The sequence below is a fragment of the Oryzias melastigma genome, linkage group LG8, assembly GCF_002922805.2.
Source record: "Oryzias melastigma strain HK-1 linkage group LG8, ASM292280v2, whole genome shotgun sequence".
Classification (NCBI taxonomy): Eukaryota; Metazoa; Chordata; class Actinopteri; order Beloniformes; family Adrianichthyidae; genus Oryzias; species Oryzias melastigma.
Genome location: NC_050519.1, coordinates 23,446,321 through 23,473,777, shown reverse-complemented (window position 1 = coordinate 23,473,777; position 27,457 = coordinate 23,446,321). Strand labels below are relative to the sequence as shown.

The 27,457-nt window shown below is 42.0% G+C and overlaps 2 protein-coding genes and 1 long non-coding RNA gene across 3 annotated transcripts; 1 reads left to right on the top strand and 2 right to left on the bottom strand.

Moving 5' to 3' along the window:
• Window positions 1–541: 541 nt before the first annotated feature.
• On the bottom strand, window positions 542–15,270 carry rrn3 (RRN3 homolog, RNA polymerase I transcription factor). The gene is made up of 17 exons (XM_024291300.2): window positions 14,907–15,270; window positions 13,462–13,518; window positions 13,305–13,394; window positions 12,793–12,922; window positions 12,646–12,705; window positions 12,511–12,574; window positions 10,895–10,964; window positions 10,680–10,778; window positions 9,587–9,670; window positions 9,337–9,460; window positions 4,719–4,849; window positions 4,005–4,135; window positions 3,352–3,539; window positions 3,171–3,279; window positions 2,775–2,927; window positions 2,607–2,691; window positions 542–1,197 (listed from the first exon to the last, which is right to left on the bottom strand). The coding sequence occupies exons 1-17, from the start codon at window positions 14,997–14,999 to the stop codon at window positions 1,042–1,044; spliced, it is 1,824 nt and encodes a 607-aa protein (XP_024147068.1). The 5' UTR covers window positions 15,000–15,270; the 3' UTR covers window positions 542–1,041.
• Window positions 15,271–19,523: 4,253 nt separating this feature from the next.
• Window positions 19,524–20,801, bottom strand: si:dkeyp-72e1.6 (transmembrane protein 238-like). The gene is made up of 2 exons (XM_024290530.2): window positions 20,278–20,801; window positions 19,524–19,776 (listed from the first exon to the last, which is right to left on the bottom strand). Exon 1 carries the CDS (start codon window positions 20,734–20,736, stop codon window positions 20,281–20,283), a length of 456 nt encoding a protein of 151 aa, XP_024146298.1. The 5' UTR covers window positions 20,737–20,801; the 3' UTR covers window positions 19,524–19,776; window positions 20,278–20,280.
• On the top strand, window positions 20,622–24,230 carry LOC112157659. The gene is made up of 3 exons (XR_002921191.2): window positions 20,622–20,757; window positions 23,525–23,816; window positions 23,942–24,230. It is a non-coding gene; the product is annotated as an uncharacterized LOC112157659 (long non-coding RNA).
• Window positions 24,231–27,457: the final 3,227 nt, after the last annotated feature.

Sequence of the window (27,457 nt, the reverse complement as noted above, 5' to 3'; positions counted from 1 at the left end):
AGCAAGCTAATGTCAACAAACAACACTCTGACCCTGCTGCTAGCATGCTAATGTTAGCTCCCTGGACACTGAACACTTCTCCTTCCAGTGATGATGCAGGAATGTTTTGATTGAAGATTCCACAGCTGAATGTTTCCTATAAACCCAGATTGAATCCATCTGGAACCTCAGATATAGTTTCATGTCTGAATAGCATAGATCTGGGACGTTTTCTTCAGCAGATACCTTTCAAAAGCATGCTGGGAACATTATACGGGTCTCCAATATTTGTAATCTTTTTTTTGTAAATAAAGCTCAATGTAACGTGAATTAAAGTGAGATGAATACTCTGATGGCTTGAAAGTTTCAGCAGCGGTGCTCACGGCGGAACTGACTGCAGGGAGTCACGTGGGGTCTGGAGCTCTGGACTACAGTGATAAATGAGAGAAAATGTCTATTTTGACATTGGTCTGAAAATATTTAGAGTATATTTGCTGCAGTGCATAGTAAAAGTATCTATTTAAAAAGAAACCCAAAGTGCTTTAGTCAAAAAATCTATATATTTAGAAAGATTGTTTGTTCTCTTTATATTTCAAAGCTCTCATTTGTGTCAAAAAGCAAAATATTACTTATATACATTTAAAATAGGCTTTAGGTTCAGAAACCCACACAAACTCATAAGCACATACATGGCTGTGCAGCTTTTATCTGCTTCAGATACATTTAAAACTATGAAAATGTACACAAATAGCATCAGTTAGCAAGCCACATCTTTGGGAAATTGGTGTTAAATAATGACAACATTTGTAGAGAACAAAGCAAACTAAAAAAGAGAATCTGAGCTGCACTCAGAGGGAAGTCTCAAATTGAAATATTGACTGAAAGCAGACTGGGTCTGGTGGGAGCTGGAACCCCTCCACCTCCCACTGCAGTGCAACCTCCCTTGGAAAGGCAGGACTGGTTTGTGACAAAGATGATGCAGACTCTGTGCCTGTATCCTGCCGCTGGCTTGGACTCGACCCACGGCCAAAGTCAGAGATGTAAGCTGAGGGATCTGCTGGTCTACAGTCTAAAAGGCCACGGCCTGCCTGGGGGGGGGGAGCCCACGCTGCTCGGGCTGCAGATGTCGGACCCGCAGGAGCTGGGAGTCATTCCCAGGATGAGCTCTGCAGGGGGGGTCTCCTCACACAGGAAGTCGTCCTCATCCTCCTTCGACCCCTGCCACACATGACCAGTTTTCATCCAAATGTTTAGTTCAAAAAAAGAAAGAAATATTTGACAAAGTCCAAACAAACTGGTTACAAGTTTGAGAAAGTTTTCAAGCTGAAATCCTTCAGATGCAGACAGAAGAATGCTTAAGAGTGAGTTAAGACATCTGAAAATTAGGGAGAAATCAGTGTATTACTATGACTACTTAAAGCTGGATAATCATCATCAAATAAAGAATAAACAGTCAGCTCAAGAAAGTAGATAAAGATCAGACTTCTGAAACATTTCACTAGAGAAAGAATATAAAAAAGAAAACAGGAAATAATGCGATTTGATTTTGAAGGGTGATTTTGTTTAAAGATGGAGAGAAAATAAGGTCAGTAACAAAAGTTCACCTCAACACTGTAATGTATCCCTGCTTTTAATGACAGAGGTCAAAGGTCTCCTGTAGATCTTCAGCTTGTTCGCTTTAGTTTGTTTTGGGGCTGCTGCTGAAAACACAGACTGTCTTCCTCCTCAGATTCTCTAATGGATTGAGGTCCAGAGACGGGCTAGAACACTCCAGAACCTTGGAATATTTTTTACGTAGACGTTTTTTGGTTGTTTAGGCGATGTTCAGATATTCTCTGGAGATCTTCAGATAGAACTGGACATGTGCTGGTTTAAGCAGGAGGACCTTTGGAGAACTGCCGGATCTGAATCCATGAGGATGTAGTGTGTTACTGTAGTAACCTTTGTTACTGTGGTCCCAGCTCTGTTCAGGTCAGTGACCTATTCCTATTGAACCTTTGTTAAGCTCCACATGTCATTGATCCACTTCCTAACGCTCAGTGAGCACGCATCTACACACTGGAGGAGACTGAACCATGCTGCAGAAAATAAAGTAAAATCCTTCATTGTCCTGTCTGGACTCTGCCTTACTGTGTGGGACTTTCCTCTTCACATCTGTATTTTCTCCATCTTTAGACTAATACATTCTTTTAAAACCAGACAGTGTGATTTCCTGGATTCTTTGTTTACATTGTGTGTCTCACATTGTGTAGAAGCGTTGACTCACTTCAAAAGATGAGATGTTCATCATACATGAATATCTCTTTATCCTGTTTGGCCAGCAATATAAGGTGTGTTTTGGATTTGGGCCCCTGTGTGATTGAGTTTGACCCTCCTAATTTAACAGAATTCCTCCACATCAACTTTTTTTTTCTTACCAACACTACAGAGTTACATTTTTCACATTACTTATGCTTATATTTTCTCGTTGATTTAATGCAAGTTTTCTACTCCTGGTGCAGCCCACATCCATGTTGTAACATGTTCTTTTTTAAATGAAATGTCTTTAAATAAATGCCCTCCCCCTGAAGAACTTCATTCTCCAAGTTCTGCTACTAAACCTCTTAAAAAGCATGGCTCCTCCTCACCTGCTGCTTGGTTTCAGTGGGAAACAGCTCCGTGTCTGCCAATTCCTCCCAGACTTGATACAGCGGCTCGATCATCAGCCCAGACCTGCACACGCACACAGGCAGAAAAACATCAGGATTACGGAGAAACAATGTTTTGCTTGATGAGTTCACAGATTAGAGCTGCACCTCTTGAGCAGGTAGGGGTCAAAGGGGAAGAAGCTGTCCAGAGGGTTGGTGTTGGTGCTCACATGGTCCCTCCCTGAGGAGCTCTGGACCACAGGAAGTGCATGCCGACTGTTCCTTTCAAGGATGGTGTAGCAGAAAACAATCTGGTACTTCCTGGAAACAGAAGATTGGACAGTTGTAGATGAAATGGGGCCCAGATTTGGGGTTAAAAAAGGCACTTTTCCTGTTTTGGGGGACATGCCTGCCTCTGCTCCTTCTTTGCCCTTTTTAATCATTAATACAAAATCTACATATTAACTATTACTTAACCTTAAAAGCAAGCTTTTCTCTAACACTTCTGTCTCTGTTCCGTCCTCACACTGCTGGTCTGTAAGATAAGAGTCTTCATCTGCTCACCTGGTGATGGCAGCAAACATGAGGGCAACAGATGGGAGGCACACTTTCAGAGGGTTCAGCTGACTCATCACAACCCGCTCCAGATTCATACTCTGGAGGTACTCCAGCCCTGAAACACACACTACAGTTTTCATCAACTGCTTGATGCTCCAAATGATGTCCGGGTTTCCCATTAGTTCACCTTTCTTCATGCTGGTCTCCAGAATGGCTCTGTGTCTGAATACGAGTGTGTAGAAGAGCGCCTGGCAGGAGGCATAAAAAGGTCCATGCAGGCTGATGTCACAGCACACCTGTCTGTCACTGCGGTCCTGACTGTCCATGTAGCCGTGGATCCAACTGACGAGCAAATCCAGACAGGCCCGAACAGTTCTGAGGATACGACACGGACACAATCATCATCATCATCATCATCATCATCACCACCATCATCATCATCCAGTCTGGATTCCCTGACTGGGAGACTCTAGTCCAGGGGTGTCAAACTCAAGTCCTCGAGGGCCGACGTCCTACTGGTTTTCCAGAAATCCTGCCTCATCTGCTGCTGATTACCTGGATCAGGTGTGTTTGGCCAATAAGGAGCTTCAAAGGCAGGTTGGTTGGAAAACATGTAGGACACCGGCCCTTGAGGCCTGGAGTTCGACACCTGTGCTCTAGTCAGTCCGGATCACACTGGGTCCAGACAGTAGAAAGGCCACCCTCCTCTTGGTGTGTGGTTGTATACTAAAGGGGTGTCGTTAAAATTGGTGGAATGGTGTAACATGGACAGCTCTGTCTGCAAGCTGTGGCATCTGATCTGTTTGTGTCTTCTTAAGAGACAATCACCCACAGACTCACAGCATGGGAATAAACTTGGCTCGGGCAAGAAAGCTCCCCAAGTATGCGGCAGCACTTTGACGGAGAACGACAGGCTGGGACGGGTTCTGCAGGATCCTCCACAGGTGATCCAGGAAGGCCTCTGTCAGACCCTGAAACCCAAAAACAGGGTGATGAGGAGTCCAGCCACGCCAGAACAGACCGATACACTACAGGGTGTCTACAGATATATGGAAGTTACATTTAGAGGAGCCTTACCACAAAAAAAAGAGCTTTTAAGTGTATTATATTGTTCATTCCTCACTATAAACAATCCCAAAGCGGTATTTTGATCAGTTCATGCATATCTGAATCATCCTTTAAAAACCTGTGTTCTCAGCGGTAGCCCCTCCCATACCCACAAATATGAGTGGATTCTCACATGCTGATGTCACAAGTTGAGAACCGCCCCCTCCAGGATGAGGAGATATTAAAAGTAAGAAAATGCTCAGAATACTCAGAACAACAAACTCACTAAGACCAAAGACTCATTCTGATCCCCTGAACTCATACAACATTCAACTGGGATTAGGGGGCTCAGTAATGATACGGGAAGTGTCTGTAAGATGACAAAATTATTGATCACACATCACTCATATTTATTCCTACATTATAGCAAAATAGAATCCACTGCATAAAAATAGACAGACTTGCTGTTTAAAAAAACAGTCTTAATCCAGTTTGGACACAACTAACCAGTCTGAAGCTGCAGAGGTAGAAGAGTGTGAACTGCACATGGGAGGAAGCATGTGTGGGCAAGATGAGCTTGTCAAAGATGCTCAGGAGATCTCGGAACAGCTCCTTGGACCGGTCCACATGGAAAGACCCTGCGGAGAGGACGGAAGGGCATCAGTTCATTTCTCTCTTATGTGGATGCACGTGTTTCTGTGGCTGTTGCAGAGCAATAAATACATTGTTCCTGAATAATATTTTACTACATTCTACTATACTGATCGGATCAGCGATCTTTGATGTAGCAAATATTCATACTTGAACTTTCGGGAGCAGATTGCGAGTACCTGAGTGCTCATGTACTCGTTACAGCCCTAACTGCGTCTGTGAGGTAAGTGTATGGTGAAGTATTTCTTAACATCACACTGTAGTCACTAGGAAGATACGAGTACAGGCTACTTACTGACAGAACTCAAATGCTGTGTGCACAAGATGTGCACGAGATGCACAAGTGCCCTAAGGATGACCACACAGATCACACTATCCTCAGAGCAGAAGTGGGTGGAGCAAACTCCAGTCATCATGTCCCTCCTACTTCAGGCTTCATTGTTACTGTGCAGAATGGTGTCACAGGGATTGGTCTGAACTGTATAAAGAGTCTTTCTCTGATGAAATTATGAATAACTCCAGCACAAAGTGACAGTACAAAATATTAAAAAGCAAAACATTACATGGAAAATACCAAAAAGATTTTAGACATGATTTAAATAGCTAAACATATAAAGTGTGTTTACCACAGAAAACATGAAAAGATTACAACATTTCTCATAGTTGTTAAAAAGAATTCACAGAATTTTCACAGGGATACTTTTATGAACATGGCGACAAAGATGGACGCTTTTTAGCACACCAAGTTAAGTGTCGCTCTGCTGCTCAACTAATCCCCCAAATAACCAAAAATGATGACACGTTGACTATTGATCCAACAGAAATCAATGAAACATTTACCTCCTCTTATTCTAAACTGTATACATCAGAAATAGCAGAAGATTGTTCTGATATGGACATTTTTTCAATAACTTACAATCCCATCAGTAACAGAAATACACAGGACTAATGCTGAACTACCACTAGACCATAAAGAAATTAATAATGCAATAAACTCAATGCAAAATGGTAAGGCACCAGGCCCAGATGAGTATCCCATAGAGTTCTTTAAAACGTTCTCTAATAAACTCTCACCAATGTAGCTTGATATGTTTAACTCTTTATCCCGTGGATGCCTACCCCAGACAAGGAACACAGGGTATCTTTGTATGCAGATGATTTGCTGTTATACCTATCACACCCTTTTCAAGGCACCTCCCATATAACTCATGCTTTGAGGAAATTTGGGATGCAAATTTCTCTGGATACAAACTAAATTTAAGTAAAACTTAATGTTACCCTACTAACGAGCTGGCTCTCCAAATACAAACTGGTACCTTGAACTTCCACATATCTATAGATGGCTTTACGTACTTGTGCATCAATATTACAAGAGACATACAGCATCTCTATCAAAAACATTTCTGTCCATTGGTTGAAAAGATAAATTAGACCTAAAAAAATGGAGAACCCTTCACCTCTCCTTGGCAGGGAAGGTTAATTGCATTAAAATGACTGTACTCCCTAAATTCCTTTATCTTTTTCACTGTATCCCACTCTATCTTCCTAAATTGTTTTTTAAATCTCTCGATAAGGCGTTTCTCTTATTCATATTGGAGGGTAGACATCCTAGGATACGGCTTGAACTGGTGCAGAGGTCTAAAAAACAAGGTGGCTTAGCCTTTCCCAATTCTTGTTACTACTACTGGGCATCAAATGTAAAAAACATCCTTCACTGGCTTCACACCCCTGATAAGGACTGGTGCTGGTTCTTGAAGCTGCATCTTGTATCTCAACTTCCCTCTGAGCCCTGGTCACCTCTGACCCGCCCCTCTCTGTCCTGAAATATACCAATAACCCAGTAGTCATAAATACTCTTAAAACTGGGTTTTAGTTCAGTTCAGTTTCAGTTCAGTTCAGACGAAGCTTAGACCGTGGAAATATTCTCGGTTAAGCCCTATACATAATCATATTTTCAGCTAAGCAGGACCCTGGTTTCACCCTCTGGAAAAAGCCCGGCATCAACTATTTCAAGACATGTACATAAACTCAGCTTCTGCTAGCTTTGAGGATCTGATACACAAGTTTAATCTCCCTTTGACTAGTCGATTCAATGACTTCCAAATGCGTCCCTTTCTTAAGCATCATCACTCAGAATTTCCAAACTCTCAGGTATAAACACTTTTGGAAACCCCAGTGCATTTTAGGAGATTTACTGCAAGAATATACAATTGCATAACTTCTTTAAAAATATCAATCTTGCAAAGATCAGAGCAGCCTGGGGAGACGAGATGGGGGAGGAACTAGCTTTGGAAGACATCTGGAATGATGCTTTATTGAGAATAAATGACAGCTCCTTATGTGCAAAATTTAGCTAAATCCAAAAATTGTATTTCGCATCCACTACTCTAAAGTAAGTCGAGCATAAGAGCATAGTTTGAAGGATTTTTGGGGGTATTTGCCTGTGTTCTTTCTGTACATGTTCAGTATCTATGGTGCTCAATAAAAATGTAACAAAAAAAAACAATTTTAAAATGGTTACTTTTCACTGCTTTGCTAACCTTGCATGTAAAGTGTCTAATTAACAACCATTGTTAAAACTTTTGGTTAAACCACGGGTGCCCAAAGTGGGGCCCGCAGGCCTAATTTGGCATGCCAAAGATTATCTTTAGGCCCGCTGCAGAAACCCATAGATTCCCTATGTACCGGTATGTTCCAAAACTCTACAGCTGTAACATACCTTTGGCCTCTGGGGGGCACTGTTAGCACTTTCCTTGCCTGCGGGTATGGGTGAAACTAAGGGTGTATCAGATCACGGATAATCCGAGGTCGTACGGATCACTAGCCATAGTTCGGGCCACACGTGTACTGCGGATCACCCCCTCCGTCCTCCGCCGTGGCCGCTGCGTTAATAGTGCGCATTATTGAAATCAATTGTCCAAACTGAATCCTGAATTTGTGTGCTGTACGCCGTCGTTGTTTTAACATGCGTCAAAGTTGTTTCTTGATGGTTATCCAAAACCCGAAGCTCCTGTGGCGTGTGGGAGGAGCTTCAGTCAAACACTTTTCTCGAGCTCGTCATGGATGACGCAGATACTCAACGATCAGGTGTATTTATGTTGAAGAGCTGAATAGAAGCATCAGTGCTCGTCTCCGTGTCAGTGTTCAGATCTCCCGGTGAGGAGCAGCAGCTATCCTGCTGCTCCATTAGAGTCAGGGGACGGCAGTACGGCAAGCTGAAAGGATCAAAAGTCGCTTGGAAAAGTGGGCATGGGAGTGTCTCATCGGCTACTACAGATAATAGTAAATATTTAAATGTTCCCACAGTTTGTGTCAATACTACAATTAATACAAAAAAAGAAAGTTTACTTTTAAATGTAATTTTTTTATTTAAGATTTAATTTTGGACATTTGACAGTTTTTGTAGATTCTGTCTCCAGACATGTAAATGTAATCAGAAACTACATATTTTTACATTTTTGTTTATGTTCAAAGTTCAAAGATGTGAGTGTATATTTATGCTTTAAAGTACTTTATATACGTTTACTCAAATTAATGTTTTCAAGCTTTTTAAGCAAAAGTAATTTTAGGCTTTTATCTTCTTGCTTTCCCATCATTTTTTTTCTTTATTCTGTTCTATCCGAACAGTGACCCTAAAACCGTGACACGATCTGAACCGTGAGTTTTGTGATCCGTTACACTCCAAGGTGAAACAACCACAAGTGAGTCAGTCCTGGGCTTTTTTAGTATTAGAAATTCCCAAGAGCCTTCACTGTCACTTCCAATGCTTTTAGCAGCCTTTTCCACGTCTCTCATTAAGATCCCAGTTTGCTGTTTTGTTTTAGCTTGCTCTCGTTTTTCAGTTAAAAATGGTGAGTGAGGTCTTGCTATTAAAGGTTTCAAAGACAACTGTTATCACTTTTTATTCTTACTAATGTGTGTTCCCTTAATGAATACAGAATCAAAATCAATGTATTAAATTATATTCTTTATTTTATCTTTTATGTCATGACATGAAAGAAAAATATTGTATTTGGCCTACAGACCGGGATCCCATTTAGAATTTGGCCTTTGGTGGAACATAGAAGGGATCACAAGTTCTGTGGAGTTTGGTGTCACCTTTTCTTTTTGTGCAGGCAGTCTGTGGGTCCTCCCTGTGATCTGCTGGTGACACAGCTGTCTGCACTGACCTGGTTAGGCTGCTCCCTATTCAAGTTGACTGCTTTCCTCCCTCAGTGTTGGTTCGTCTTGTATGTTTCCCCCTGTGCTCTTGGACTTTCTAGTTTGCTTATCTTTGAAGCTCCTTTAGTTTTCCCTCTGTTGAGGTGATGTTTGGTTAGTAAAGACTCCTTTTTTTCTGAACCTGAGCCTTTGTTTGGTCCCTGCATCTGGGTCTCTGACTGCTGATCCGTGACACTTGGAGTGAAAAAGTTTGGGCACCCCTGGGTTAAACTGATTGTCTTCATCTTGCTCTTTGCTTTTCTGATTTGCCTACCATTCACATAGCAGACATCCTTTATGTAGGCCATCAGGACAGTCATCAGGGTGTCCAGTCTCTCTCCCACCGGGTGGACCGTCACCTTCATCGCTGATGTCTGTTCAGCCGGGGCGTCTTCATCCTGATGGGATGTATGCGCTACATCAGTTTACCCATCAAAGTTTCTGGAGATGTTAGAGGAACAAGAGGAGGACATCCAGACCAGAGGTCATTCTGATGTCCTAACTGTTCTCAGGGACAGGGTTACCATGTCAAAGAGCCTCTCCTCCTCTGTGCTCTGCTCCTGAACGCCTTCCTCTGCTCCCTCCAAATCTGCACGGGAGACACTCACCTGTAACGGGAGGGGGGTTAGTTAGACCCATGACTGTTTATGAAAACATTTCTTTGGGTATCTTAGGAATTGTGGATGTGTACTTGTGTGTGTATATATATATATATATATCAGAACATATTTCTGCTTTCTTAATTTGTAGGTAACTTCTGACTGTCAAACTCTGAACACTGCTAAATCTACAATAAGCATTGACATATATTATCACTAGATGAAATAGGGTGTGACTCATCCATAGAAAATGCCTTACCTCCAGCTTTTGTGAAATAAGGCCAAATCTGTCAATGACTTTTCTGCATTATGCTAGATCAAGCGGCGTGGAGCGGAGTGTGTGCCGCATCCACTTTCCTGCAATTCACACCAGACGCACATTTTTCTGCGACAGTCGACATGCGCTTCTGCTAGAGCTGTTCTTGTTTTTGCCATCATGGGTAACTAAAAATATGACCCCATGTTTCTGCTAAGAAGGGGGCTTACACATGCAGCAGCACAGGAACCAAGCAGGGAGAGAGCGAGAGACATGACCACAAAACGTACAGACAGGCATCAGAAAACTTCCTTTAACTTGTTGAGATGAACAAAAAAATACAGGATTAGCAAAGAGATGTTAAGATATAAGTATCAGAGCAAGAATGGTTATTCTGACAATTAGTATAACTCTTTTTCTCTATAGAAGTCTATGGGATTTTGGCTTCTTGTTACCAGCAGGTACTTCCTGTTTGGAACACCAGGGCTAAAGGGGTCAAGCTGTCCAGTGATTCTACATTCAATGGCAATGTGGTCAATGTGCTGACCCTGCAACATCTTTTGTGCAGTGATCTGCTCCCTGCTCTGCTTTTTAGCCCAGCTTCCTAACACCGTTATCAGTTTGAACTAAAACTTTAAAAAATCAGGACTAAAGCCCAAATGCAATGATAAAAACGATGCAAAAGGACCGGCATGGGGCAGAGCAGTGTGGGCCGAGTCCACTGTGACCTCCTCATCTATCTCCTAACGGGTCTCAACTCACATCCAGTTTCAGCATCCTTCCCACGATCAACTCCAGGACGTCTCTGCGCACAAACGGAGCGTACACAGTGACCCTCAGCAGGTTGTGCACATAACACTCCTGCAAAGCAAAACCACACCTGGTGAAAGCTGCCGTGAAGCTCAGCTCTGCAGGCTAAATCAGCCTCTGCCTGAAAGATGCTGTTTTCCCTCACATGTGCATGTGCTGCTTCTTACCAGGGTTCTGGAGGATTTCTGCACAAAGGGGAAGTTGTCTTGCAGGATGGGGAGAAGAAAGCGGCTTGTCCTGTAAAAACAGGAGAAAAGAATGTGAGAGCATAATCAGAGCAGGACGATCACATCACAGATACAAACAGGAGATGCGGTCATTTAAAGCTGCTCAATGCTGGATCTCCAGACCTGCTCAACAACCTCCCCCCACTGTTTTCAGACATCCATGTTCACCTGAACCTTACGTCAACGACAAGGAGGGCTGGAGAGCTGAGGAACAGTGTCATGTATGTGCATAGTGGTGGTGGTGTGTGTGTGTGTGGGGGGTAGATCTAGATCTAGAAGAGAGCCATGCTCTGAAAACATTCATTTAAACTCTTGTCTGAATCTTCTCTTTTCATGAGAAAACATCAATCCTGCAGCCGGTTAGAAAGGGCCTCCTGTCCACCACTCACATCCACATTTCAACCAACAACTCACAAAGGAACAGGGAATAAGGTGTGGGATGCAAACATACTGCGGGATCCATTCTTTGCAGGGGTGCAACTAGGGATGTAACGATTCAGTCAAGCCGTGATTCAATTTACAGTTTTAAAGGCATGATTTTTTTTTTCTCAACAAATTAAATTAAAGGTATTTTAAGGCCAAGTATGTTTTCTTTTTGTCCCTCACATCAAACTGTCTGTTTTCCTGCTAACAGAAAGGATTCACTACAAATAGACAATTCTAATTGATACTGAAATGATCTCAGATTCTTTCATCCTCGGTTCATTCTGTGCTTCATGTGATGGACCGCTCCACGTGATCATGAAACAGAAATGAATCATCGGTTTGTGTCCGGTTGGATTATTATGACACCCAGACAAACATTAAAGGAACAAAAACCCTGGAGAAAGATTTGAGAGATTTTCACCCCTCTGACGTTTTGCTCCGAGGTTCTCCTTACTGAACAGTGAAAATACAATAGAAGAAGATTCTCCTGCTGATACCTGTGTGAGTGCTGCTCTGGTGTGGATACCACCTGCTGAGCACACGTTCATAATCCCGCGTGTGTAAGCACCTGGAACCGGGTTGAACCTTCAGCGAGCGCTCAGTGCGTGCCCCATGTGTGCGTAGAGCTCGCCACCTGACTTAAAAACTTGGGGAGCAATGGGCCTCCAGGAATTCTGGTGTGTTTGCAATGATTTTCATTGAAAGTGTCTGCTTGGTTGCGTGGCCGGTGTGTAAGCACGCACGCACGCACGCACGCACACACACACACACACACACACCTGCATAGAAAAGTGTCGAATCGATTTTTAAATTTTCTGCAGTGATGAACATGTTGACGAGTTTGAATCTTTTCTTTTACTGAAGAATCGTTACATCCTTAGGTGCAACAGATCATGGCTGATCCCATCAGTAAATCTAACAACTCCAACACTGTGACTCTACCTTAATGTCTGGTTTGGAACACATACTGGAAACACCCCCAAAGCTCCTGCAGCCATGGGAGGAGCTACCATCAAAACCTTTGTTCAACCAGATCTCATCTCTACATCATGACTGGGATGATGTAGAGCATGTGTCAAAGTAAAGGCCCAGGGTCTGAATGAGAATAGCTCTTGTAGGGGCAGACTCACGATGGCACGTATCTGATGATCAGCTGCAGCGCATCATGACTTCGATCAAAGATTCTGGGGAGATCTAATGAAGAGACAAAAAAGTTATACCCTGAACTTGGAAGAAGTTCTTTTTCACTAATAGAACCCACTTACTGTCATCTTCATCATCCGAATCAGAAATGTCCACTCCTTCCTCAACGACGATCACGCGCTCTGTCGCACAAACACAAAAGCATCAACCCCTGATCGCCATGACACCTGAATCAACCTGCAGAAAGGGCGCCGCTCAGTAGATCATACTGGGGGTGAAGTGGGAGACCACCATCTTGAGGCAGGCGCACAGGTAGACAGTCTGGGCTGACACCAGGTTACCCAGGAAGGCCAAGTACTCGTCCACAACAGCCTGGCTCCGGCTGACCCACGGGAGCTTCTGAGGAACCAAAGCACACACAAGTTCCACCAGGTTCATGTCTAGGTCTCCAGACTCGTCTGAAGATGGAGAAGACCTGGTCTGAAATAAGAGTGCGATGCAGCAGAAACTGATCAACCGTCATTCCAGTCTGATGTGTGGAAGCACTTTGAATTGATCAGTCATGTGACCATACAGTGTGCTAGAATGTTCCAATAATGATTATTCTGATGCACTTTAGCTCAGTGAATCGGATTGTTCAAAATGAACCAATATGGACTATGAATTGGATCAGCAACCACAAATTATGAAACAAATTGGTGCTAAGATGAATCATTAAAGCCCTTTTAGAATATTCACAGATGTTTAATGAGGAAAAATGTCCTCCGTCTCTGCCTCTCACCAGGATGGTATGAATGAGCTGCTCATGGTCCTTCTTCAACCAAGTAACGCAGCTCCGAAACTCCTGCAGCCAGCTGATGATCTGAGCGTCCTGTGAGGAGCAGAGGAGCAGCTCTGTAAGAAGAGAAAATCTAACAACTCCAACACTGTGACTCTACCTTAATGTCTGGATCTGCCAGCTGATGCTGCAGCAGCTCATAATCACCAAAGTCCCCCTGTGGAACCGAACAGAACATCAAGACAAACTCCAGGATAGAGTCAGAACCACAAGCCAAGATTTTAGCAGAACAGTTTTAAGGAGATCAGAGTTCTGAGAGGTTGACCTGGAATTTAAACCCTGAGCTGTTTTTTTTTTTAGCAACTTGCGGACAATAATTGTATCGCAAAGATAAGGCGAATGTTCTATCAGCTGGGATTAAAAACCAACAACGGCTGTGAAGTCTGGGGTGCTTCTTCCAGTCTGGAGTCTTTGTGTCACTGAGTTTAAAAAGCAAACACTTCTTCACCTGTGTGTTTGATCCAAAAGAACAAAAGATGAAGCTCCTGTGGCTTTTACAGGGGTATTCTACACACTTGGAACATTTCCTGCAGGAACCTTTTCCAACACCATCACATGTGTGTTTGACAAGATAGAACAAAAACAATTAATTAAAAATGTACATATTTCAAGAGTTGTAAAACAGGATGAAGTCCATGCATCTGTGCTTCTGATAACAGTGGCTGGACCTTTAAACAGGGGTGCCCAAATCCAGGCCTCGAGGGCCGGTGTCCTACATGTTTTCCAACCAACCTGTCACTGAAGCTTCTTATTGGCTAAACACACCTGATCCAGGTGATCAGCAGCAGATAATGCAGGATTTCTGGAAAACCAGCAGCAGGCCGGCCCTCGAGGCCTGGACTTGGACTCCCCTGCTTTAAACAAATGCCTAAGCAGAAAATTAGCTGAGCTAACTTCCGTGCCATCAGTCCTGCCCACTAGTGATGGACACTTTGATTCGTTCTCAGGAGGCGATTCTTTGGATTCAACTCCTGAGAAAGGATCGGCTCTTTAGATTGTCGACTCTAAAAATGGTTTGTTAAAAAAAATGCTTTCACGAGTAGTGTATTCATGAAAAGCCTTAGAATTACATATTGTTTTGCATCAGTTCCCATTACAAACCATGCTTTTGTTTGATACTTATTCAAATGGCGGTGTGCTATTTTTTTATTTTTTTAAGCTATGAATGCTTCCTTTTAAGATTTTAATTTGTTAATTTAGAATTACACACCGGTGAGAGATAACATACGTTTTTTCTGCTTCTTTTTACTTAAGATTGTAATACTTTTTTATTGTCTTGAAGTAAATAAATGAAAAATAGTTCAGATAAATAAATAACTTTATTATTTGACAATAATATTATCTAGAAGTAATAAAATAAGACATTTGACTTTATTACACTAGGCGATGCACCCAGGTGCAAAAAGTAAGATGGATAATTAATGTACTTTACGCTATTATCATTAGTAATAAAAATAACATTATAGGTGCAGCTACGCCACAGCTTTTTATGTTACAGACAGACACCGGGACAAACAAGCGTCAGTGCGGGGCAGTAGTACGTACCTGTCGGTGCTTCTCTAACGTCTCGGCCACGGTGCCCCCGAACCGGACCGTTTTCAGCGGGTCAGAGTTCCGGAAGTCCCTGTCCTCCTCCATCGCACGCGATGCACCCGGCCGGCCGGGCCCCGCCGCTACAGCCGCCGCGCAGACGCAGACGTGCGGCCCAGCGGCATTCTCACTGTTCGATGCGTTCACACTGAAGCTCTCTGGTAGCGAAAGTTGAACTACATATTAAAACAAACAAACCACGAACACACACGAGTCTGTGACTGTACAGTATTTTGTCTGAAGGTGTTCCCCCTTCTTTTACACAGCAACCGGAAAGACGCGTGCTGGGAACGTGTAAGGGACCGGTGTTACACTAAAATATTTCCGGGATGCGCATATAAAGGTTCCTTCTTCTATTTTTGAAAATGATATATGAGAGGGGTGAACACTCACTTGATGAAATTATTTTTTCAATTGACCCCACATCAAATTTTATTATCATACTAAAAATGTTCAAAGCGTGATTAAAAAAAAGAAGAATTTAACCTTTCTGTAACAGACTGTTCAGCATGCTAGTACATTTCCTTCAAAATGTGCACATTATATAACACAGCATTCTAAATAATAGCCTTCTGAAATTAAATTTTTAAATAATGTATTTTTTCGTGTCAGCAATAAAATTATATGTACTGGATACTTTAATTTGTTCAGCATTTAACAAAGTTCAACAGTAAACGTGTTTTTACTTTTGACTATACAAGAGAACTGGACTGAGTGAGTGTGACATCAGCCATGAAAAAATGACTTACTTTTAGCTCCAAACAAATCCAGGCTTTGGAAGAATTACCTCTACCTTGTGACTACCTTGTGCCCTGGATTTTAGAAGCAATTTAGACGCTCACTACTTTTTTTAATGGCAAATTCTGTATGACATCACAAATTATATGAAGTGAAAACCTAATCATTACAAGTATTTTATAAGGACTATGAATCTACATCTTTCTAATGATACAAATATTGATGGTTTAACGTAAAATACATCTAAACATATATTTTTGGAAAAATTGTTTAAACGCAATGCATTGTGCTCTATTTTCCCCAACCAGAGGGATGTTTCCCCAATAAATGTAATGTGATGTTCAACACTGCATTTGTCTCATTCTCAACCAAGATATTAGGTGTTCAATCTAAAACACGTGTCAAAGTCATGGCCCGGGGGGCTGATCTGACCCTCCGGGTAATTCTATCCGGCCCTCCAGATCATTTTAATTTAGTGTTATCAATGACCTGATGTTATCTTGTGCTTATTTTTAACTTCCATCATTTTGACTAAATATATTTCTATGGAGAGTAAAATATTGAAAGTTTTTTAAGGTTTAAGTTGATTTACTCTGGAATAATATTCCTGTCTTTTTATTATTCATAATTATGTTAAAAATTGTGGTTTTAAAGTTTTATGAATTGGCATTCTGCTAGCTTTTTGGACTATTTGGTATTGACATTTGGCAAGATTGTTTTATGCTATTTTGAAGTTAAGCTGTTTTTCAGGTACATTTTAGCTGTTTTGGCTAGCCCAAGTTTTTTCGTTGTTGTTGATTTTTAGGCTAATTTGGCATTTAGGTAATATTTTAGCTGGCTATTAGCTACTACTTTTATCACCTTCAGCATCTTCAGCTATCAGCATTAGCATCTTCAGCGGCCAAATTCAGCTTACAGCATTCACACTAACATTATCACAGGTAATGCTATATGTCTAGTTCATAATTATGTTAAAAAGTTACATTTTTAAAGTTTTAGAAATGTAGTTTTAGAGTGTTCAGTAAATGTTCATTGAGAGGGAGGTCCCAATTATTATTAGTGTCCAAAAACTAATGTATGTGCTCAGCCTATTTTTCTATTGTCTATTTCTATCAGTTAGGGAGTGGGTGGTAAGAAGGGGTGGTGGTATTGTCTGCTGGTTTGGAGCAGGGGTTCCTAATTTTTAATTTTAATTTTATTGTTTGTTGTTAATGTTTTTATATTACTTACACTGTTCTGTTTTTCTTGTAAAGCACTTTGTGTTATTTCCATATATGAAAAGTGCTATATAAATAAAGATTGATTTGATTTGATTTGATCCTGTTCACCCCACGACCTAAGGTGTGTTTTGGATTATGGCCCCTTGTGTGACACCCCTGATCTAAAAGTTATACCTTTCTCTACTACTTTATTTTTAGAATAGATGATGCTCTTTCCTTTCTATTCAACAAATCTGATAGAGGAATTTCTATCATTATGCTCCATTTCAACGCCTGCTTTGTTTGGAAATCAGCTATTTCCTATCATGTTCTGGTATCCAGACACATCTGATACATGTTTTTAATGTCTCCAATCAAAATAGAAGTTCATAAATATCATACACTTGATCTGACTTGCTTTCAAAAGCAAATGATTTCAGACACCAAAGCTGATGATTAGTCTGAGCAAATGATACCTTCATCAATTCTATGTTATCCTAACCTTTGTAAGCTAAACATTTAAGCTAAGCCTTTCAACTGTGAAGACTGAAAGATTATTTGGTGTCTGTATACCAACATGCTTTTGTAATTTAAGGATAAATAATCCACAGCTCTCAGTTTCTGAAGCTTTATATCTATCTATGTAAATTGAAAATGAATGAATCATGAACCATATACAGACTGTGTCTTCTGGGACTTTATCCCAATTGTCCTCTTTTTCTGGTCTCCATGTTTATTTGAAGATGAACATCTACTTCTACAGTTGGGAGAACCCACAAAGGAGTGGGAAATTTTTCCTAATTAAGTCAATTCATTTTCCATTTTTTCAAGGGCCAGATGCCACCATGTTGCAGCCAGACAACACCAGTAAACAGTGATTGGTCTAATCTGAGGGAAGGTTTCTATTGCCACTACGTCCACCAGTCAGGAGTGTTTTTGGAAGTTCACCCCTGAAAGCGGGCTAAATAAAAATCTATCAATCGTTTCAAACATTTAAGGTGAGACCAGCTACTTTTATTAAAGCATCTGACTGGTCAAATTATAATTTGTATTACTAAAATAAAGAAAATATATTGTAAAAAATAAATTGTGATTATCAAGAACATGCTAAAAAAAGTTAGCAGATCAAGAGTAAGATTTTGGCTTGAAGCACTCAATGGTTCTGGCTAGGATAGATCTGTAACCTACTTATACTGTAGCTTCACTTATGCTAAAAACCCAATCCAATTAAAATGGCATTTTTCTCATGATTAAGGACAAACATAAACAAATAAAAATGAAGACTGTGTTTCTGAGTATTCCTTTATTCAAATTGTGGAGCTGTTTGAAAAAACTTGTAGCTGTGATATAGGTGCTACACCTCCCCGCTCCGCCCCATGTAGAGCCCATGATCCATGTATGGCTTTGTTTTCCCAGTTGGGATCTGGCTCAAAACTGTACGGCTGGATAACTCCAGTAATGCTTGCCATTTTTGTAGCATGCTAATGTTAGCTTGGGCTTTCATTGCCTCCGTTTTTTCTCACAGACAACATTTGGATTGAGACATGGTAGATTTATTTTACTATAATGTAAAAACCACCACCACAGCAAACAACATGTGATGCAGCAGAAAGTGATCAACCATCATTCCAGTCTGTGAATTGATCACAGTCATGTGACGTACAGTGTGCTAGAATGTTCTAATAAGGATTATTCTGATGTGGAAAAACAACTTTATCAAACTAAAATGTGAATGGATTTGACATTCATTCTTGTTTACTTGTTTGTTCACATATTTAATTTATTATCATGAAGAAAATACAGGAAATACAAGAATCTGTAAAACTTTAGCTGCACTGTTCAGTATCAGCTATTTATCTCTGGTTGAAGGTTTGTATAAAGATGTCCAAGATTCATTTTAGGTGAGTGAATCAGATCAGCAACTAAACATTATGGTATGGATTGAACTTTTGTTCAAATGATGCGTCACACCTCTACTTTCCAATGTTACAGTCTTTCTTATCTGAAGATTATAAGAGAAAAGCTGTCAGAGTTAAAAGAAAAAAGGTATAAAACAATAACAATAAGAAACAAATTCTTCTCTTTTTCAGAGGGGCAAAAGTTTGGGGATCACAAGTGGATCCAAAGTTTTAGAAAACATCTGAACGTACATTAGAAGGAAATTTAGGTCTGGTTGTTCCAAGCTGCTCCCTTGAAAAGACCAGCTTTTTCTGATGCATCTTTCGTGCATTCTGGAGCGTTGTGGTTAATGATGGGTTCAACACAGTTCAAAAGGTTGATTGAAGACTCTAAATTACCCTCAGGATTTGACTGTGTTTGTGCGTGCGTGTTGCAACAGACAGGTGACCTGCTCAGGATGAACCCTGCCGTCGCCCAACAGCAGCTGGCTTGGCTCCAGCAACCCGGCCGTGATCATATCAGAAAACAAACACAGGTAAGTCATTGAGTCAAACAGGTCCAAAGGTCAGCACACAGGATCCTGAGGGGGTGCCATTCTTCTGAGTCAAGGGGGCACACCTGAAAAATCCTGCTCGTTTTGACCAGCAGTCCATCCCTTTTTTAGACTTGCAGCTTTAAGCTGCTGTGGGACAGTCTGAGCTCCAGGAACAGGTCAAAGCAGAGATTGGACAGAACATCAAAGCTTCTAATCATTTAATGATCGTTGTTTTATTAGGTTACACCTGTATGCAAAACGGGAATCAATGATTTATGTAAAAAAATACTCTTTTACAAACTTCGAATGCATTATTCCTTACTCTTAAAACTGAACATTGTTAGTAAAAAAGTCCGATTTTCAGTCCTGCTGTCCCATTGCAGCATCCAGCTGTCTGAACTCGCTCAGGTGGGACAGAAGCGCTTCCTCCGGTCAGGTCACATCAGCCCAGACTCTGAAGGAGGAAACGGGTAGAATCAGGACTCACTCGGGGTCTGCACACAACGCCACCTGTTACCTGCTTCATGACAAACTGTTGAGTTGAGCCTCTGCTCAAACCCTCTCTTTGCATGTACGTGTGGGCGGGGATGAAAACAGGTTTTTATAGCTCTGTCCCCTGAAAGCTGTGGTTAATGGTTATCTACTGATAACAGCTGCTGCCTCACCTCTGCAGGAAGTTCTGGTGGTTCTGCACTACATAACAGAATGAAGAACTTCAACTGTTCCACCCAGTGTGTTCTAAACAATGTGAATGCAGAGGAAACAGGCAGCCTCTCACACTGCAGGTGCAGGAGGGGTTCACCTGTAAGGCCTCAGAGGCTTTTCTAAAACTGCTCCTGAAGTTACAGAGAGCAGCACACCTGTCAGGAAGCTGCAGCAAAACAAACAGGTGAGCTGGGCCAGGTGTACAGAAAGAGGAAGGGTCTAATCTCCACTGACTCGGTCTGGGCCTCACCTGTTATGTGGGCGAACTCTCAGCTTCATGCTGGTCGACTCCTTGCGGGTCAATGGGTGCCATGGCAACGGCCACCTGGCCGGCTTGTTGGCCGGCGGAGGGCCTCTGGTTGCGGCCGCTGGAGGGGGGGCCGCTCCTGCGCAGTGAGTTTCGGATGCCGCTGGACACACGGCTGGACATGCGCCTCACCACACCCCCCAGGCCGCCCTTGTTCTTCTTCAGCAGGCCCACATCATCCTCCAGCTCGGCGGGGGGCACCTCGATGTTCCCGGAGTACCAGAAGACCCACCAGATGAGGCTGAGGAAGATGATGATGGCGCCCGCGTAGATGAGCAGGTCGTAGAAGGACACGTTCACGAACACGCCGAGCATGAGCACGCTCACCCCCACGGCGTCGAAGGCCACGGCCAGCCAGAAGCTGCACCTGCAGCGGCCCAGCCCGCGCGACGTCCGCTCCATGGCGCACAGTGAGCGGAGCAGGTGAGGGCTCCTCCCCGCGCGCTCACCTCACAGGGAGGGGCCTGCACTCAAGGGAGGAGGGGCGGAAGGCACCTGGTTAATGGGAACAACCAAAAAGATCCGACAGTCTGCATATTTGGGATTTTTTTTCTGTTTCAATTGTTATCCTTGGGATGTCTACATTAAAGTGGGTCATCAGGACCCACCAGACAGCATGCTGGACTGTTTTTTTCAAGGATTATTTTATCTTCATTGGTGACATCCCCTCTTTTTTCATGGGAGGGATCAAACATGTAAGGGAGGGGTCTTCCGGACCCCATAAGACAGCACTATAAGACATGAAAGGTTTTGTTTGCTCACCTTTAGGTTTATCCCATCAGTGCTCGGCACAGGAAAACAACTTTCACAGCAGCCAAAGCACTGGTCACACCAGAGATTTGGCAGAGTTTTTACTCCAGATGTCCTTAATGACACAACTTTGTATTTTTAAGACACAGGAGAACCCGGGTATGGAGCAGCATAAGAACCCACACTGAATCAAGCTCAGTGCACACCCTGGGAATTGAAGGAGGACCTCCTGCATTGTGATGGCATCACAAGCAACAACATCATTTATTTTCTACACTTTACCCTGGCCACAGTTATTCTACTATGGTTGATGCCAAAGCTCTAGACCAGGAGTCTGCAACTTGCGGCTCCAGATCCACACGTGTCTCTTTTATATCTCCATTGTGGCTCCTTTGTCAAACATAAAATAAGTCATGGAGACTGCTGATCCAGACATGTCGACCGTCAGAGTCAGCAGCTCCTGATAATGACTGTCTAACCAAAACTACCTAAAGAAAACAAATAAACAAAGCCTACAAACTAAGACTACCAAGATCCAAACTAAAATAACAAAACCCAGCAGAGTAAGACTGATGAGGACAAAGAGGAGAAAACTAAATAAAAGAAAAATTGCATTTTTTTTTAAAGTAAACTTAATTAGCATTTATTTAATTTAGATTAGTTAAATGTATAAACTGATGTCTGAGGTTCACATAGATGATAAACTATGTAGGTTTTTACATCCTGTTGACCTAAAGACGTCTTGTTTGATCAACTCTACCTCCAGAATGAACTGATTTTATATGCAAAGAAAAACTTTGGTAAAAAGTTTGATCTTTTATGAGTTATAAGCACATATTATCTGATGCTGAACAAAGTTGGTTACTAGATGTTCAGAGCTGCACTGGGATGATCCTGTTTGGCATCTTTTATTTTGAAAAGAAGTTATTCGAGCTTCTGTCAAATGTAAGAAAAAAAAAAAAGACCTTTTTTTAAAAACAAGAAGGTCATGAATGCAAATCCAAATTTCTTAAAGGCTTAAGTAAGACTATGCAGCTCCTTCTAGGTTTGGATCAGTGGAAAACAACCTAAATCTCTCTTTTACTGTTAAAGGTTGCTGACTCACTAGGATATTGTAAGTGCCAGAAACTCCCTCTGTCACACATGGAATAGCTTTTTTTTCCAGAATTGGTGTGTTTCACTTCTTTTCAGAAATCTGTAGTGTTGTTGTCACAAACAGGCAGACAGCTGGTTCCACGTGCAGCAGGTTTATTAACAGTCCACAGAATAAGCAGGGTCAGACAGGCAGAGGTCGTACACGGGTATGGGATCATCCGAGACGAGCGAGAAGAGGAGTCAGAGTCCAGGCGAGGGGCAGGGGGCAGGGGGCAGGCAATCAGAGTAGCAGGGTCGGAGGCAGAAGGTCAGGTCCAGGAGTAAACGCTCAGCGATGCAGGCAGGGTGGCACAAACAAAACTTCACAGAGAGTGAAGTGTGGAGCCAGACTATAAACTGAGGAGGTGATGAGGTGATGGGAAACAGCTGACGATGATGAGTCCAGGTGATGGCAGGTGGTGAACTCAGAACTCTGGTGAGCACTCCCTCTGGTGACTGGAGACGGTAGCAGCAGGTTGCTCCATGACAGTTGTGACTAGAGAGATTCCTGGTTGTGCAGTGCATGTGTCAAAGTCAGGGCCAGAGGGCCGGATCCGGCCTTCCAGGTGATTAAATCTGTCCCTTCAGATAATTTTCTTTTATTGTTATCAACGGCCTGGTGTTATCTTGCACTGGTAACGTATTGAAGCAATACTACAATTATGGAGGCTGAGAGATCAGTTCTAAAGATCTCAGGCTCTCTGGAACAAACAGCATTTGACATCATATGGGTCATCATCATCTCTCTCACGGTGCAGAAAGAAATAAGGTCAAATTACTAAGGGTAAAACAGTCTGACAACAAAACACAGAGCAAAGAAAACGGAATGATTTGATTTATTCTTGCTAAAAAGAAAAAAATGATAATTCCAGGCTTTGATTGTTTTGTTCAGCAGCATGCTCATATTTGGATCATTTTAACAGGAAATATTTTATGGAGATGTAAATCTTTTTCGATATTCAAAGTGTAATTTTTCATATAAAATGACATAAAAGTAAAATTTGAGTGTTTTTTCTTTTAATGTTTAGTTTAATTCTAATTAGTACATTTTTGACAAAATATATTTTTATGAAGGGTAAAATGTTGAAAATTCTTAAATATTTGAGCAGATCTGTTCTGGAATAATATTCCTGCCTGTTTTTATTGATAATTATTTTAAGAAGTTTCGGTTTTAAAGATTCATCCTGGCTTGATGTGCACCAGATCATCAATTTGAGATTGTGAGATCGCACCACGAAATAATTGTGTTTTTCTGCTCCTGTTATTAATGTATCATCACAGCAGAGTTTATCATCTGTGTCTGTAGCAGTTAAAAGGCTCCTGAAGTCCATCCATCCATCTCCAGAACCTGCTGAATCAACCAACCCAGCTACTGTCAGACCCTGATCAGCTCATCAGTCTGTTGCAGGAACACCTAGAGGCAATTCAGAGTTACAATTACCCTCATTCCCCATGCGTGGAGGAAGCTGGAGGGTCCAAAGAAAACCCACAGATGCACCAGCAGAACATGCAGACTCCACACAGAAAGATGTTTGAGGGTCTTCTTCCTGTGAGTCAAGAGTGCATCTGTGCAGCCAGAGCCCAGACCGCTCACTAAAGTAAGACTTTGGCGCCATCTTCTGGTTACAAAGAGTACCTATGCAGATTTAAAATAAACGATTGTGAGAAGACTGTTAAGTGTTGTTCACAGAGAAACCCACCTCCTTCCTGGTGTCACCTGCAGTTTCAGAATAAAAGACTGTTACCACACTGCTGGGGGTACAGAGAGCAGAGACCAGGGAGCTGCTGGAACGGATCGAACGGGCTGAACTGCTCTGAACTCCTGAACACACGAGGTAAACATGAGGCCTCCACTCTGCAGCCTCTGCGCCGCTGATGGACACCAGCATCCTCATGGGGGGTGAAAGATGGGGTTCAGGCAGCGGTCAGGGTTCTTTACCACCATCCCCAGAGAGAAAGCAGAGCGCAGAAGAAGATGCATGGAAAGAACGTCCAAGGCAAGGCAAGTTTATTTGTATAGCACATTTCATGTACAGAGACAATTCAAAGTGCTTTATATAAAACATTAAAAGAAACAATCAAAAGAAATAGTAAAAATGTGATCATTTAAATAAAATTAAAAGAAAGTAAAAAGATTTTAATTTAAAACAAGCATAGATAAACAGTGCGGACGTAAACTTTTGAATACATATTAATCAAATGCAGCTGAGAACAGGTGAGTCTTTAACCTGGATTTAAATACACTGAGTGTTTCAGCAGATCTAAGGTTTTCTGGAAGTCTGTTCCAGATCTGTGGAGCATAGAAGCTGAATGCAGCTTCTCCATGTTTAGTTCTGACTCTAGGAACTGATAAAAGACCGGATCCTGATGACCGGAGAGGTCTGGCTGGTACATACTGGGTCAGGAGGTCAGTCATGTATTTTGGTGCTAAACCATTCAAAGCTTTATAAACCAGTAACAGAACTTTAAAGTCTATCCTCTGACAGACAGGTAACCAGTGTAAAGACCTCAGAACTGGACTGATGTGGTCTACTTTCTTGGTCCTTGTGAGAACCCGAGCAGCAGAGTTCTGAATAAGCTGCAGTTTCCTGATGGATTTTTTTGGTAGTCCTGTAAAAACACTGTTACAGTAATCAAGTCGACTAAAGATGAAAGCATGCACTAGTTTCTCCAGGTCCTGCTTAGACATCAGATCTTTAATCCTTGAGATATTTTTGAGATGATAATAGGCTGATTTAGTGACTGCCTTAATGTGTTTATCAAAATGTAGGTCTGTGTCTATCACTACACCCAAGTTTCTGGCCTGGTTGGTAGTTTTTAGTTGAATAGATTGAAGCTCTGTAGTGACGTCCAACCTTTTTTCTTTAGCCCCAAAGACAATAACCTCAGTTTTGTTTTTGTTTAATTGAAGTAAGTTGTGACACATCCAGTCATTAATGTCCTCAATGCATTTACCAAGAGCCTGTACAGGGCCTCGGTCTCCTGGTGTCAGTCTAATATATATCTGTGTGTCATCTGCATAGCTATGGTAACTAATGTTGTTGTTCTTTATAACCTGGGCCAGTGGGAGCATGTAGATGTTAAATAGAAGTGGTCCCATGGAAAAGCTGGAAAAGCTGTCTTTGGGGAAAAGGAGAAAATGGAAAGACAATGTTTCTCAGCACTGGTTCATTTCAAAGGTTCTACATGTTTCCCTTTTGTCGTCTATTTTCTCCTCTGTAACACGTTTTTGATACATCCCTTAGCGTGAGGTAATTTTAATCCTATGGGTGTCTACAGTTTTTTGCACTGCCAGAAAAGTCCATATTGGTAATTTATTGACAGAGTAGCAAACAAAAAGCCGAGCGATTTTAGAAAAGGCTGCAGAATAACCCAGATCCCCATGTGAAGTGAAGCTGTTTGAAAGGCTGCAGAAGCAGTCTGAGCAGACATCTCTACTGCTGTCTCTCAGGTACAAACAGCACATGCACAGTCCCTTCTACTAATATCCACCTCCCAATCCCTGCTGCTGTCCCTAACGTCACCCAGGATGTTGTCTGCCAAGCAGAGACAATAATACACTGGACTTGCTGTATGTCAAGATAAAAGAGGCTGACAGCTCATCACCTTTACCCCCACTGGGCAACTCTGACAAGAGCCTGCTCATTCTTCACCGACACAATGTCTGCTGACCAGACACTGGCCAACAATCTGTTTTTTAATAGATTTTTCTTTGGGTTGGTAGTTAGCGCACACATGCCCCATGAAACATCGACTCTCCATCTGCAGTCCACCTCCTGAACCAGCACTTTCAACAGCTTCGTCCTCCAGCCCAGCTGGACCCAGGCTCCGCCTCACAGCTGATCAGGTGAGCCATCAGCTCAAAAAGACCGAGATCGGACAGGGCAACAGCCCAGATGGAACTTGCTCCAGACTGCTCAGGAACTGTCCAGACCATCTTTGTCCGGTGGTTCTGAAAATACAACCTGAGCCATGAGAGTACAGCATGGAATAGATGCTGGGCAGGTAATCAGTCCATCCTAAGACCACACACACACATTCTCAGGAATATCTTATGCAGGAGAGCTGAAAACCCAAGCATGCATGCATGAGGAGAACATGCAAACTTCACACAGAAAAGACCCAACCAGGATCAGAACCAGGACCTTCTCACTGTTAGGAGAGAGTGCCAACAATTGCATCCTGATGCAAAAGTATATGGAACAATAAAACTTATACATACAATAACTGAAGTAAATACACAGTCTTCTTCTCAAATCCAAAACTTTATTGACAAATATTGCACATACAGAAACATTGACAGTCCACAGTATGTGTCAATAACAACATTTTCACATTTGCCAGGAGAATGAACAAAAAAATTAAATAAATAAAATTAAATTAAATAATGCCATAAAATTGCAAAATAAATCAGGGAGTAAAAAAATAATAAAGGCAAAGGATTCTGCCAAAGTGTCAAATCTGACCATGCTTAATTTTAACATTTTAGTTTTAGAGTGTTCAATAAATGTTGATCCTGTTCAGCCCGCGACCTAAGGTGTGTGTTGGATTTTGGTCCCCTACGCGATTGAGTTTGACACTCCTGACCTAAAGGGACGTCAAACTGTTACTATCTGGCGTGTTCCAGATGGTAACAGTTTTTTTTTTTTTACTTCAATGTCCCTTCAGAGCAGGGGTGTCCAAATCATGGCCATGTTTTCCAATCAACCTGCAGTAGAGCTCCTTATTGGAGCTTCTACACACCTGATCCAGGTAATCAGCAGCAGACAAGGCAGGATTTCTGGAGCAGGGGACTGGCCCTCCAGGACCGGATTTGGACACTCCTGCTTTAGAGGCTCCGTATAAATCTGTTTTTTATTTTTAAATCAGTATTTTAGTTTGGCATCATAGAAAAAAATTACGGAACAAAGAGACAGAGTTAAATAATAAATATAAAAGCTTTATTTAGTCAGAAGACTCAGACGATGAACATGAGGGGGAATGCATCCTGTGATCAGCCTCACAAACTCATTTATCTTGACAGAAATAATACCGGAAACATTTGATCACTCTGATCTGTAAAACGTAGCGCCCTCTGGTGGTAACGTGGTCAGAGAGTGAAGAGGAGAACTGAAGAACACCGATGAAGAACTCCACACCTGATCTTCAGCCCTGAAAGGTTTCCTTTGCTGTAATAGCTCAGGTTCCTCAGCAGGAGCCCAGAACCGTTTATAGGTTAAGTTTGGTTTGTGACTCTCAA

Coding starts and splice junctions, on each gene's coding strand:
- rrn3 (XM_024291300.2), bottom strand. CDS start 14,999: ATGGAGGAGGACAGGGACTTCCGGAACTCTGACCCGCTGAAAACGGTC. Junction 9,671..10,679: donor GAAGGATGCTGAAACTGGAT/GTGAGTTGAGAC, acceptor CTCCCGTTACAG/GTGAGTGTCTCCCGTGCAGA. Junction 4,136..4,718: donor ACCTCTGCAGCTTCAGACTG/GTTAGTTGTGTC, acceptor TTTGGGTTTCAG/GGTCTGACAGAGGCCTTCCT.
- si:dkeyp-72e1.6 (XM_024290530.2), bottom strand. CDS start 20,736: ATGGAGCGGACGTCGCGCGGGCTGGGCCGCTGCAGGTGCAGCTTCTGG.